General features: G+C 66.6%; 1 protein-coding gene across 4 annotated transcripts in view; it reads right to left on the minus strand.

The window, feature by feature from the left end:
• The window catches only part of LOC102444131 (prominin-1-A-like), a 40,946-nt gene extending 29,118 nt beyond the window's left edge, over positions 1–11,828 (minus strand). For 2 of the 4 annotated variants that reach the window (XM_089780258.1, XM_075934494.2), the window contains exons 1-2: positions 9,718–9,868; positions 7,135–7,331 (exon numbers count right to left, since the gene is read on the minus strand). In XM_089780258.1, coding sequence (XP_089636384.1) covers positions 7,135–7,264 — 130 coding nt within the window. In that variant the 5' untranslated portion in view covers positions 7,265–7,331; positions 9,718–9,868. Of the gene's footprint in view, positions 1–5,802; positions 6,063–7,134; positions 7,332–9,717; positions 9,869–11,690 lie in introns of those variants that run through there. The other 2 variants (XM_075934495.2, XM_075934496.2) reach the window with 2 other exon arrangements.
• Between the last annotated feature and the right edge of the window lie 1,983 nt (positions 11,829–13,811).

Consider the following 13,811-nt stretch of genomic DNA (forward strand, 5'->3'; position numbering starts at 1 on the left):
CCTGGCTCCATCAGCTCCCCGGTGCCTGCTGCCCCCCAACCTCTCACCCTCCTCTGCTGCCCTGTCTCCTCCCCTGGCTCCATCAGCTCCCCTGGTGCCTGCTGCCCCAACCCCTCACCCTCCTCTGCTGCCCTGACTCCTGCCCTTGCTCCATCAGCTCCCTGGTGCCTGCTGCCCCAACCCCTCACCCTCCTCTGCTGCCCTGTCTCCTCCCCTGGCTCCATCAGCTCCCCGGTGCCTGCTGCCCCAACCCCCCACCCTCCTCTGCTGCCCTGTCTCCTCCCCTGGCTCCATCAGCTCCCCGGTGCCTGCTGCCCCAACCCCCCACCCTCCTCTGCTGCCCTGTCTCCTCCCCTGGCTCCATCAGCTCCCCGGTGCCTGCTGCCCCAACCCCTCACCCTCCTCTGCTGCCCTGACTCCTGCCCTTGCTCCATCAGCTCCCTGGTGCCTGCTGCCCCAACCCCCCACCCTCCTCTGCTGCCCTGTCTCCTCCCCTGGCTCCATCAGCTCCCCTGGTGCCTGCTGCCCCCAACCCCTCACCCTCCTCTGCTGCCCTGTCTCCTCCCCTGGCTCCATCAGCTCCCCGGTGCCTGCTGCCCCAACCCCTCACCCTCCTCTGCTGCCCTGTCTCCTCCCCTGGCTCCATCAGCTCCCCTGGTGCCTGCTGCCCCAACCCCTCACCCTCCTCTGCTGCCCTGACTCCTCCCCTGGCTCCATCAGCTCCCCTGGTGCCTGCTGCCCCCAACCCCTCACCCTCCTCTGCTGCCCTGTCTCCTCCCCTGGCTCCATCAGCTCCCCGGTGCCTGCTGCCCCAACCCCTCACCCTGGGTATGTCTACACTACCCCGCTAGTTCGAACTAGCGGGGTAATGTATGCATACCGCACTTGCTAATGAAGCCCGGGATTTGAATTTCCCGGGCTTCATTAGCATAAGCGGGGAGCCGCCATTTTTAAATCCCCGCTGCTTCGAACCCCGTGTAGCGCGGCTACACGGGGCTCGAACTAGGTAGTTCGGACTAGGGTCCTATTCCGAACTACCGTTACTCCTCGTGAAACGAGGTGTACCGGTAGTTCGGAATAGGCACCCTAGTCCGAACTACCTAGTTCGAGCCCCGTGTAGCCGCGCTACACGGGGTTCGAAGCAGCGGGGATTTAAAAATGGCGGCTCCCCGCTTATGCTAATGAAGCCCGGGAAATTCAAATCCCGGGCTTCATTAGCAAGTGCGGTATGCATACATTACCCTCCTAGTTCGAACTAGGAGGGTAGTGTAGACATACCCCCTCCTCTGCTGCCCTGTCTCCTCCCCTAGCTCCATCAGCTCCCCGGTGCCTGCTGCCCCAACCCCCCACCCTCCTCTGCTGCCCTGTCTCCTCCCCTGGCTCCATCAGCTCCCCGGTGCCTGCTGCCCCCCAACCCCTCACCCTCCTCTGCTGCCCTGACTCCTCCCCTTGCTCCATCAGCTCCCCGGTGCCTGCAGCCCCCCAACCCCTCACCCTCCTCTGCTGCCCTGACTCCTGCCCTTCTCACTGCCCTCAGCCCTCCTGCGACCTGCCCCCTCCACCAGCCCTTCTCTCCCCCTGTGCCCACTCCTCCAGTAGTCCCACTCTGATCAAGTGAGCTACCCCTCCCCCTCCCCTCGCCTAACACCTCCCTCTACACCCCTGCCCTGCCTCTCTCCTCTGGTGCTGGTCCCTCCCCTGCAGGTGTCTGCCCTTCTGCTTCACCCCAGAATCCCCTGGCACCTGCACCCTCCTGGTGCCTCCCCCTTCCCTCACTGCCCCTGCCCCCTTTGCCCTCTTTTTCCCTGATTCCCATCCCCTCACCACCCTCTGCCCCGTCCCCCTCCTGCCCCTCTGTGCCCTCACACATGCCTTGCTCCATCCCCACCTTCCTCATGCCCACCCCTTCTTTCAAGCCTTCTCCCAGCACCTCCTCCTCCCCTCTCTAGCCCCCAATGCCCTTCCCCTCCCCTCTCCTCTCCCAGCATCGCCCTGTCCCCCTCCCACTGACACCTCCCCTCCTGCCCTTTCCCTCATTGTCTGCACTTGGCCCCCTGCCATTTGACTCTCTCCTCCACCCTGTCTCTTGGTGCCTTCCCCTCCCCCCACCCAAGCCTCTTCTTCTTCCACCCCTCCCCCTCCACCCTCTCTGCCTCCACCCAAGCCCCTTCCCCTGCCCCTCCCCCACACCTCCGTCCCCGCCCCACCGCCTCCTCTCCTCCCTCCGCCTCCACCCAAGCCCCTTCCCTTCCCCACCCCGCCGGCGCCTCCTCTCCTCCCCCCGTCCCCACCCCTTCACCGCCGCCACACAAGCCCCTTCCCTACCTTCTGCCTTCCACATTGCGGGGCCGGAGTCTGCACTCTGGCCCCGGAGGCCGAACCTGGAGCCAGCGAGGCCCCGCAACCTGCCTCCCAGGAGTTTTAAAATCCCGGCCGTGACGTGACTTCATGGCCCGCGCGTCCTCCCCGCTCACATGCAACGGCGCACGCGGGCGGCAGCGGGCGGTGAGGAGGAGCCGTGCATGGCAGGGACGGTCCGGGCCGAGGGGGACTGTCTGGGGTCGGGGTGGGAGGACGCGTGGGGGGGCTGCCAGGGGGGGTCCGGGGCCCGCTCCAGGAAGAGCCAGGGGAGAGACCCAGCTCCACATATAGGTGGAGCAGGGCCCCCGGCTCTGTAACTCGCTGGCACTTCCGGGTTCATGAGCGTGGGGCCCCCTTAGGTGCGAGGCCCGATTCGGTCGAATCGGCCTATGGCCAGCCCTGGCAGCATGCCCAGGTGCCAGGGGACCTGCCCCATAGGTCTGGGCGGAACCGGCCCGGGCAGCACTCCTGCTAATGCAGAGCTGTGCCAGGAGAGCCCGGCCCCTGCCCGTAGCCATGCCCAGGAGCCCGGGGAGCTGTTGCCTGACCCAGAGCCCCCGGCGAGCGGCGCCCAACCTCCTGCTCGTGGGTGCCAGCCACAGCCTCTATAGGCGAGTCCCGACCAGGCAGCCAGCGGCACCAGGGCCCCGAACCACAGCAACACCGCCTCCCCCAGCCAGCCCCTCTCCCACCGGCAGGGCCCGCACCCAGCGCTCCTGCTCCCGCACGGCCCCTCCCTCTGCGCCACCCGGGCCTCGAGGGCGACGGCTTTGTGTGCAAGGAAGAATGCTGAGCAAAAGGCCAGCACTGCCAGGAGCAGGGCGGGGGCAGCAGGGGGCGCTCTCCCCAGAGGCAGGGCTGTGCACAGCCCCGCTCCCCGCTCCGGCACAGCCCCGCCCCCTGCTCCGGCACAGCCCCACTCCGGCACAGCCCCGCCCCTTCTCCGGCACATCCCCGCTCCCTGCCCTGGCACAGCTCCGCCCCCTGCTCCGGCACAGCCCCGCCCCCTGCCCTGGCACAGCCCCGCCCCCTGCCCTGGCACAGCCCCGCTCTGGCACAGCCCCACCCCCTGCTCCGGCACAGCCCCACTCTGGCACAGCCCCACCCCCTGCTCCAGCAGAGCCCTGCTCCCTGCCCTGCCCTGCCCTCCCGCTCTGGCACAGCCCCGCCCCCTGCCCTGGCACAGCCCCGCCCCCTGCCCTGGCTAAGGATGTTTAGTATCGACTAACTGACTAAATCAAATAGTCGGTGCATTTCGCATCAACCCTTTGATCAGTCGATAGGGCGATTCCCCAGGGCTGTTGCTACACTTCAAAGGCGAAAGCGCCCAAGGAGCCCGGGGTCAGCTGGGGACTCCAGCTGATCCTGGGCTCCACACGGCACTGCCGCTTTGAAACACCGCAAGGAGCCTCACCAGGGCAGAGAGTCGGGGTCTGGCCCCAGGCTCCACACGGCGCTGCTGCTTTGAAGTACCCCCCCCCTTCCCCCCTTGCTGCCCCTTTCTGACAGAGGCAGCAAGGGGGAGGGGGGAATGACTAGTCCTCTAGCATGTCGGCTATCCGACAAGCATTTGCTTATTAGATACTCCACTAGTCAACTAGTCCTTCACCTCCCTGGCTCCGGCACAGCCCCGCCCCCTGCTCCGGCACAGCCCCACTCTGGCACAGCCCCGCTCCCCGCTCCGGCACAGCCCCGCCCCCTGCCCCAGCACAGCCCCGCCCCCTGCCCCGGCACAGCTGACCACAGAAACTGATCAAACCAGTCAGAGCTGCGTGTTTGCAAGCTGCAAAAGAAACAGGCGCGATGGGGCAACAAGGAAACAAGGCCAGGGAGGCAAAGGGAGCGGCTAAGGACAAAAGCGCCTCAGGCTGGCCCAGGCGGGGGGGGGGGGGTTGATTCAGGGGGCCAGAGCCCCCTGGGCTGGACCGAGGCGGCTGGTGAGCAGCGCCCAGCAGCCGGAAGCTAAAGGGAAAGCAGCCAGCGGTGGCTGGCGCAGCGGGACCGGCTGGGCGGATCCCAGGGCTGCCCGGCCCAGGCTCTCCGCTGACCACAAGCAGCCAGGCCCTTCCTCGTAGGGTTCCTGTGTGAAACGGTCCCTCCAGCACAGCTGAGCCGTTCCCAGGCGGCCTCCCACCCCCGCCCCTGCCGACCGGCCTGCATTGCAAACAGGGAAGGGTCACGATCCTCGTTCTACAGAGCAGAGAAACTGAGGCAGGAAAAGCCCAAAGCCAACGCTTTCCCTGACCTTGGGTGCCCACGTGAAGGCCTCCTCCAAGGGACCTGACTCAGAGGGGTGGGCCCCACAAACCCATCTCTGGCCAGGGTGATCCGAGGTGCTCCAACCTGTGGAGATCAGGGCCCCAGGCTGCACTCCCAGCCCCGAGCCCCCCCCCACACCCCTGCCCTGAGCTCACCTGCACCCCACACCACCCAACCCTCTGCCCTCCAGCCTACTCAGATCCTGCCACACCCCTGTGACGCAGCGGGGGTCGGAGTCGCCCGGTCTGCTTTGTTCTGTGGCACGTGATTGCTGCTGTCCTGTGGTACCCCGGGCCGTGCCTCGGTTTACCTGGGCACTGCATTACTATCTAGCTAGGGATGGGGGATTCCGGGACTCACTGAGGAGGTGTGTGCAGCCCGTAAGGAACCTGCACCTGGAAGGAAGGTGTGACCACGAGATACCTTTGGCCGGGGACAAAGGAAGAGGAGGGGCTGCAGGGACTTAGCTGGGCTACTGGGTGTGGGGGAGTCTGGCTGGCTTGGGGAAGAGCGAGTGTTAGGGACGCGCTGAGCATGGGCTCGGCTCCCTGCCCCCCAGTCTAAGAGCCGCTGACGGATCAGCCCTCCAGGAACTTCTTTTGTCACCCAGTTAGTTTGACCTTGACGGCCCCGCGCCGGGAGCAGTTCCCCAGGCTGGCTGTGCCGCGCATGCAGCAGCACTTCCGTGAGTTTGCTTTCAACCAGCTGCCTGTTACGGTCACTGGGTGATCCCGAGGTCTCACGTTCTGGGAAGGGTAAATAACACGCCCCGAGTCACTTTCTCCACACCTGCCTCGGTCTCCTGGCCCTCCGGCCGCCCCGCCCCGCCCCCCCCCGCCCTCTCGCTCCTACGCCGGGAGCCCCTGCGCTCTCGTTTCCCCGCGGGTGGCGCTGATCCCTGGCCCTTCTCTGCGCTTGTCCCACTTCTAATCTCCTGCTGGGGGGGCGACAGAGCTGCGTGCCGTGCCCCAGGTGTGGATGCTCCTGGCTGCCTACACAGTGGCACGGTGCAATTGTCACCCCTTTCCCAACGGCCCCTCGCAGACCGCCTGCTGGGACTGCGGCTGCACCTCGAGCAGCTGTTCTCAGGGAGTGAGCCACAAGGACTCCCCGGGGTGCAGGGAGCAGGGGCACCCGGGCGCACAGCTCCGGCAGAGCCAGCGGGGAGCCGGGTTGCGGTACCTGTAAGAAACTAAGTTACTTTCCCTGCCGACTCCAAGAGCTTTTTCTTGGCGTATTCGATGCCGTCCCTGGCACGGCTAGTGGGGTGTTTTCCAGCGGGCATTATGCTGCGTTCGGCACACTGGCTTTGATCGGCCGCTCTGTTGCCAAGAGACGCGGCGCTCGATAGCAGCTTTTATTGCTCTTCAAGACACAACAGACGCACGTCCCGTAAGAGGCCCCCGCTCCCTGCCCAGCTCTCCCTGGTAGCCCAGGACCCACAACACTGCCAGCCTGGTGCTGCCCAGTCGCCCCGCTGGAGCGCTGCGCTCTCTGCCTGGGACTGACCTGCCCGGGGCAATCCTGTAACCTCTGCCGACTGCCCCCTGGCTGGCCAGCCTTTGCCTTGGAACTGACGCGTAACCAGTCGACGGCCGCGTGACAGGGCAGGGCTGGATCAACGCCCCAGAAGTCATCCCTCCAGGCCGGAGGCCAGGCCCTGCTCAGGGCTGCGGGCCGCACCCCCCGCTCCCCCAGGGCTCTCAGCCCACAGCCCGTCTGCAACACTCCTGAGGCCGAGAACCCCCACCGCAGCCCCATGGATAAGGAGGCAGAGCTGAGAGGGCTGGTGGGGCTTGGGGTAGGGTGGGGAGGGGAGAGGAGTCTGGCTGAGATGCACCCTCTGTCCCAGCTGAGTTTCTGCCCCGTGACCCATGAATGACCCCATCCTCCATGCCCCCTTTGTCGCCACCCTGAACCTTTCCCCACTGGCCCCTGTTATGCCCTCCTGCCAGCCAGCTCCCCCGTCGCTCCACCCCCCCGGACCCCTCACATAGCAGGGGGCTGCCGGTTCAAAAGTAAATCGTTCCTTTAACAGGCCTGCCAGGCTCCGGCATCCCTCCTCCAGCCCCTAAGCATGTTGTAACCCGCACCACAGCCCTTCCGTCTGTTGCACTGCGCATTACGCCACCACAGACTGTCCTCGGGCCCCGCGCGCTCCAGCCGTGCATCCCAAGCCCATCCCATCGACGGGGAAACTGAGGCACGGGGCAGGCGTGTGACCAGCCCAAGCTCAGCCGGCCGGTGAGCAGCAGATCCGGGTAGAGAACCCAGGGGTCCCAGGCATGGGGCCATGCGGCCTCCCACGACAGGGGAGCAAACAGCTGTGGGGTGGCTGAGCCGTGAACGCCGGGCCGGCCCCGTGCACGCAGAACCGGGGTGGGACGCGGGGGAGCTGGGAGGGACCCAAGTCACCCAGGTCTGGCCCTGCCCTGCTCCACATCAGCCACTGCCCCCAACCTGGGGAACCCCGAGGGAGGGGAGGGAGCTCTGGGGCAGCAGGCAGGGGCTTACCAGCTGGGAAGGCGTTGGGCTGCACCAGCGCCAGGAAGGAGTGCACCATGCTGGAGAGGCCGGGCAGGCTGCCTGCGGAGGGCACCGGCTCCGGCTGGTACTCCGGCTGCGAGACATTCTGCAGGGCCATCCTGGGCCGGGCCCCAGGGCCGCCGGGGCAACAAGCTGGCTCCTCGCTGTCCTGCCCGGTCAGGCTCCTGAGAGAGACCAGAGTGTGAGCAGGGCGCTGGGCCCAGCAGGAAGTAGGGCAGAAACTCAAACACCTGTTGGTGCTTTCTGCCGGGAGAGGCAGGGAGGGGCTGGCGGGCAGCGGCCCAGGCAGACAGGCACGGGATCCACGCAGCGCAGCTGGGCGGGCCTGGCACACCGCACACGGGGCCCGGGGTGGGGGCACCCGAAAACACTATGCGGGGACGCTCCTTCCCAGAAGCCTCCGCTAATTAGTGAGGAGAGCAGCCCAAAGGCACCGAAATGCAAACAGCACCAGGCCGGCCCACCCGTCCCCCTCTGGGGGCTGACGCAGAGCCTGGCAGGGGGTCGGGGGATTCCGGGCCCCAAAACAGAAAGGCGGCCCTGGGGTGGGTGCCCCCTGGTGCCCTGCTCCCCAGCAGCCCAGCCATTAGCAGGCGGCTGGGAGGACGTGGTTCCCCCCTATGTCCCCCCATTTTTTTGCCCTGATTGTCACAGACCCTGGCTTGGCCCACGGGTGCCAGAGACCCCCTCCCCTCCGCCCCCCATCTCAGACCCCATGTTGGGGGCAGAGAACTCATATCCAGCTACATGATGCCCCAGCCAGCCCCCCCCACCGGCCTCTGGCCAGGCCTGGCTTGTGGGGTAACCCCGTGCGGCAGCCACCAGCCGCTTAACCTGCCCCCCCCCCAGCTGCGCTTAGAGCAGAGAGTCTCTGGCTGGGCCTAATTAACCCCTGCAGGGCAGTAGCACTGTGGGTGGGGCATTAACTCTGCCCCCAACATGTGGGGCAGCCCGGTGGGTCAGGTGTCTGAGGGGGTCCAGAGAGTGTACACAAGTGCCTGGGCCATGCCTCCTCCCTGGGGGCTGCAGACAGCCCCCCCCCCCGAGTAACAGGAGAGCCCCCAAGCCCGTGGGGAGTAGGTGACCCCCAGGGATGCCCCTGTCCCCCAGTGCCCAGCCTGCAGCTCTGCCCCGGTCCCAAGCCGGGGTCAGGCTGTCGGCCAGCGCCTGGAGGGTCCAGCCCAGGGCTGCAGGCGGGGTCACAGCTCACAGTGGGTGGCCCATGCCAGCCCCAGTTTGGGTCCAGAGCACCCAGTGCTGAACTGGGGTCAGGTTGGCCAGCCTGGGCAGGGATCCAGCCCCCACCTTGCCCTGGGACGGGGAGTTGGGAGTTCAGGTCCCCGTGTTCTGTTCCCAGCCCAGCAGGGCAGTGGGGGCTAGTGGTTAGACAGGGGGCTGGAAGCAGGACTCCCGGGTTCTGTTCCCAGCCCAGCAGGGCAGTGGGGGCTAGTGGTTAGACGGGGGGCTGGAAGCAGGACTCCCAGGTTCTGTTCCCAGCCCGGCAGGGCAGTGGGGGCTAGTGGTTAGACAGGGGGCTGGAAGCAGGACTCCTGGGTTCTGTTCCCAGCCCAGCAGGGCAGTGGGGGCTAGTGGTTAGACGGGGGGCTGAAAGCAGGACTCCTGGGTTCTGTTCCCAGCCCGGGCAGGGCAGTGGGGGCTAGTGGTTAGACGGGGGGCTGGAAGCAGGACTCCCGGGTTCTGTTCCCAGCCCAGGCAGGGCAGTGGGGGCTAGTGGTTAGACGGGGGGCTGGAAGCAGGACTCCCGGGTTCTGTTCCCAGCCCGGCAGGGCAGTGGGGGCTAGTGGTTAGACGGGGGGCTGGAAGCAGGACTCCCGGGTTCTGTTCCCAGCCCGGCAGGGCAGTGGGGGCTAGTGGTTAGACGGGGGGCTGGAAGCAGGACTCCCGGGTTCTGTTCCCAGCCCGGGCAGGGCAGTGGGGGCTAGTGGTTAGACGGGGGGCTGGAAGCAGGACTCCCGGGTTCTGTTCCCAGCCCGGGCAGGGCAGTGGGGGCTAGTGGTTAGACGGGGGGCTGGAAGCAGGACTCCCGGGTTCTGTTCCCAGCCCGGCAGGGCAGTGGGGGCTAGTGGTTAGACGGGGGGCTGGAAGCAGGACTCCCGGGTTCTGTTCCCAGCCCGGCAGGGCAGTGGGGGCTAGTGGTTAGACGGGGGGCTGGAAGCAGGACTCCCGGGTTCTGTTCCCAGCCCGGGCAGGGCAGTGGGGGCTAGTGGTTAGACGGGGGGCTGGAAGCAGGACTCCCGGGTTCTGTTCCCAGCCCGGGCAGGGCAGTGGGGGCTAGTGGTTAGACGGGGGGCTGGAAGCAGGACTCCCGGGTTCTGTTCCCAGCCCGGCAGGGCAGTGGGGGCTAGTGGTTAGGTCCCGCCCCGCTTTGTGCCTCAGTTTTCCCCGCCCCCCCCCCCCCCCCCCCCCCCCCCCCCCGCGCCGCTGAATGGGCGGCATCAGGCCCGGATTGCCCCGCCCGGGTCTGGCCCTGGCCGGCGGGCGGGGTGTGGGGCTCCGTGGGGCAGGCTCCCGCAGCCCGGCGGCGCTTACCCTGGCAGGCTCCGTGCGGTGCGGGGCGGCGCTGGCTCGCCGGGCGGGACCCGCTGAGCGCTCCCCCAGCCCCGGCCGGAGCGCCAAGTTCGGCTCTGCCCCCAGCCAGCTCCGGGCGCGCACAGAGCCCGCCCCCCGCCCGGAGACCGGGCCCCACGGAGACCTCGCGTCCCAGGGACCTGCCCCCCCAAATCTTCACCCAGAGACCTGCCCCCACCCTGCCCCCAAAATCTTCACCCAGAGACCTGCCCCCACCCTGCCCCCAAAATCTTCACCCAGAGACCTGCCCCCACCCTGCCCCCAAAATCTTCACCCAGAGACCTGCCCCCCCAAATCTTCACCCAGAGACCTGCCCCCACCCTGCCCCCAAAATCTTCACCCTGAGACCTGCCCCCACCCTGCCCCTCTCAGAGACCTGCCCCCACCCTGCCCCCCAAATCTTCACCCAGAGACCTGCCCCCACCCTGCCCCCCAAATCTTCACCCTGAGACCTGCCCCCACCCTGCCCCCCCCAATCTTCACCCAGAGACCTGCCCCCACCCTGCCCCTCTCAGAGACCTGCCCCCACCCTGCCCCCCAAATCTTCACCCAGAGACCTGCCCCCACCCTGCCCCCAAAATCTTCACCCAGAGACCTGCCCCCACCCTGCCCCTCTCAGAGACCTGCCCCCACCCTGCCCCCAAAATCTTCACCCTGAGACCTGCCCCCACCCTGCCCCTCTCAGAGACCTGCCCCCACCCTGCCCCCAAAATCTTCACCCAGAGACCTGCCCCCACCCTGCCTCCAAAATCTTCACCCAGAGACCTGCCCTCACCCTGCCCCTCTCAGAAACCTGCCCCCAAAATCTTCACCCAGAGACCTGCCCTCACCCTGCCCCTCTCAGAAACCTGCCCCCAAAATCTTCACCCAGAGACCTGCCCCCACCCTGCCCCCAAAATCTTCACCCAGAGACCTGCCCTCACCCTGCCCCTCTCAGAAACCTGCCCCCAAAATCTTCACCCAGAGACCTGTCCCCACCCTGCCCCTAAAATCTTCACCCAGAGACCTGCCCCGCACCCTGCCCCTCTCAGAATCCTGCCCCCACCCTGCCCCCAAAATCTTCACCCAGACACCCTGCCCTGTCCCCTGGCACTGCGCCTCCACTTAGACCTGGCTCCACATATGGTGCCTCTGCCCAGAGACCCTCGGCCCCTACTCTGCCCCCACACCCCATCTCCTTCTTCCGCCCACCCCCCTGCTTCCCCCCCGCTCAGACCCACCTTGCACACACGGCCCTGGTGAGCCCAGCACGAGGACTTGTGACTCACTGGTGCCCCTGTTGTGCTCCTCACACGGGGCACCGGGCAGAGCCATGTGTTCATCTGGGCATGGGCTGCACCTTGCAGCCAGGGGGGACGACTCTGCTCCCCACCTCCCCTGCCCACCGGGCTGGAGTGGGGTCTGTGTTCCCAGCGGCTCAGCCAGCCATGCCCGCCACTTGCTGGGAAGTTTTCAAGCTGAGGCTGGAGCGGGCTAAGCCTTGAAATGACCAGTCATTAGTTAACCCAGGCAGGGGCTGGGCTGGGACCGGCTGGGCGGGACGCGTGGGTCACCCCAGGTGACATGGCCCACGACCACCAGCCTGGCTGGAAGGAGCTGGGGGAGGGCACCTCTTTGTCCTGTGCAATCTGCTGCCCCATAGAGCCCCACACCCAGCCCCCTACCGTGCTGAGTGCAACTGGGGTAAGCGGCTGGGGTTGGCAAACTAGGTCTGGGCCTGCGCCAAGCGGCACGTCCCTGCAACCGCTATCCCGGTACGGACGGACGACAGCACCCCTCCCACGGGAGCCGTTCGCGCTGGCCCCCCCCATTTTATCCTGTGGTTTTGCGTTTAGGAATCACACCGGATGCATGTAAATAGTCGGCCAACGGGTGGCAAATCCAGCTCTTGCCAAACAGCCGTTTACAGGAACGCGCCTCGGAAACATGGTCACCTGCATGGCAACGTGTGTGCGGCCGTCCACGTCGGGAGGGCGTGTGCTGTGCGCAGCCTCCGGTGGAATGTGCCGAGTTCCGGCTGGGATTAGCCTCTCCCCACTTCCTCGTCGCTTTCATTCCCGAAGTCCGGGCGGGACAGGAAGTCCCCTCGTGGCCGACCGGCCCTTCCTCCACGCGCCTCTGGGGAAACACAGCTCGGGGCTCCTGTGACGGCGCGGCGGGGGGCCCGCCCTGCACCCCCATCTGCAGCCAGACGTGACCCTCGGCCGCCAGTGGAGCAGAAGGGTTATTGGTTCGCAGAGACCCGGCCTGGCTTAGGGGCGATGCTGCCACAGGAGCCAGGGCAGAGCCTTAGTCCTCTTGGGGGCAGGGGTTCCCGGCCCCTGACACCCCCCCGTCCTGGACTTAGTCTGCTCTCCTCTTGCGTCCCCCAGCCAAGGCTGCCCCAGCGCCCAGGCCCTACCCCCCGCCGTCCCCACCTCCCTTCCTTTGTCTCTCTCTAGGAACAGCCTTATCTGCTCGGCTGGGCCTAGGTGGGTGGGCCAATGTGGGGTGAATCAGCGGGAGTCAAACGCCACAGCCAGCTGTGAACACGGTGTGACGCGTTGGGGGTTCCCCGTCTCCTGCACCCCGAAATGGCATGAACAGACTTCACCAGCCAGTAGAATGGAGGTTGTTTATTGTTCCTCCAGCACAGCGCAGCACAGATGTAATCTGGTTACAGGAACTGGGGCTAAGAGGCCTCAGTGCCCCCCTTGAGATAGGGGAGTCCCAGCCCCCCTCCCCAGCTCCTTCTTCCCTGCCTTCCAGCCAGGAACTAACTCCCCCTCTTCCAGCCCTGCCCCCCAGCCAGGGCAGCATCCACCTTCCTTTGTTCCTCTCCATGGGGGGGTGTCTGGTTCAACAGGTTTGGCACTACCTTTGCATAGTGAGGTTTTCCCTGCTGGGTCTTGCTCCAGACAGCAGGGGTCACCACAGCCCAGCAAGTACCCCCACTACGTCACACACGCCTACAAGACAGGCAGCTCCCCGGGGCTGTATGGAGCCTCTGCACCCGGGGACCTATCCGGAGGAGACCGTGGCTTTAACCAGCTGCTGCGCCGTGCAAATAGCTGCCATGCGCCTGTCGAGCCGGGCAGCAGGTGAGGCGGGAGGCTCTATTCGAGGTCCAGGGGAAGCGCCACCGAGGCCAGCCGGAGGGTCTTGTGGAGGTCGCGGTGTTACGCACTAGTCCGAATGGCCCCCGGCGGCAGGCGCTCCTCGGAGATCAGCCCCCCAGCGCCCCTCGTCCCTCCCACTGACTAGCTACCCGGGCGCACAGAAACCTGGCCTGCAAAGTGCCGGGGGCCCGTTTTCGAAGGGTGCTGACTGCAGGCGTGAGCGAGCCGCACGCTGCGCCGTGACGACAGCCGGGAGCTCCAGGGACGGGACCCCTTGCGCTGGGTCACTGGCACGGGGCAACCGCAAAGGAAGTTGTGTCTGCTGTCATGTCTGAGTGTGCGCGCGTGTGGCGCGGGGGGGGGCGTCTGCTCTGTGACCCGGGGGTCCCTGCGCTGGGATGGGAGATTCTCACCGACTCACCCACATGTGGATTAACCCAGCCTCCCAGGGAGAGACAAAGGGGGAGGGGGAGACTCGCACCTGGCTGGGGGGCAGGGCCTGGGAGGGGGGCAGTGGCTGTCTGGGAGGCATGGAGAGCAGAGGCTAAGCAGGGGGCGATGGACCCCTAACCCTGGGTCTGAGGCATCCTGGCCCGGGCCCCTGTAGCCACATCCCGTCTGTGCGGGGCTGTGCCCTGAAGGAGCAGTGAACCCCTCTCGGTTCTACGCCTGGCGGAGTCGGTTCTGGCTGCCACGGGGCTGCAGGAACGGGAGGCCCTCGACTGCGTCGTCACAGCGTGTGTGTGCGTGCGCATGCCTGTCTATGTGGGTGTCTGTCTGTCTGTCCACATGTGTCTGTCTGTTCAAGAACAGCGCAACGGGCCAGGAATGGTCAGTCAGTGACTGCTAACTAGCTCGGCTCCAGGGACAGGCGCCCGAGAGGCCAGTACACCTGAGCAATGTGTCTGAGACCTGCAAACCCGCCGGTCCCATGGCTGCTGACTTGGGACCCAGGGA

The sequence above is a fragment of the Pelodiscus sinensis genome, chromosome 8, assembly GCF_052426305.1.
Source record: "Pelodiscus sinensis isolate ZL-2025 chromosome 8, ASM5242630v1, whole genome shotgun sequence".
NCBI classification, from domain to species: domain Eukaryota; kingdom Metazoa; phylum Chordata; order Testudines; family Trionychidae; genus Pelodiscus; species Pelodiscus sinensis.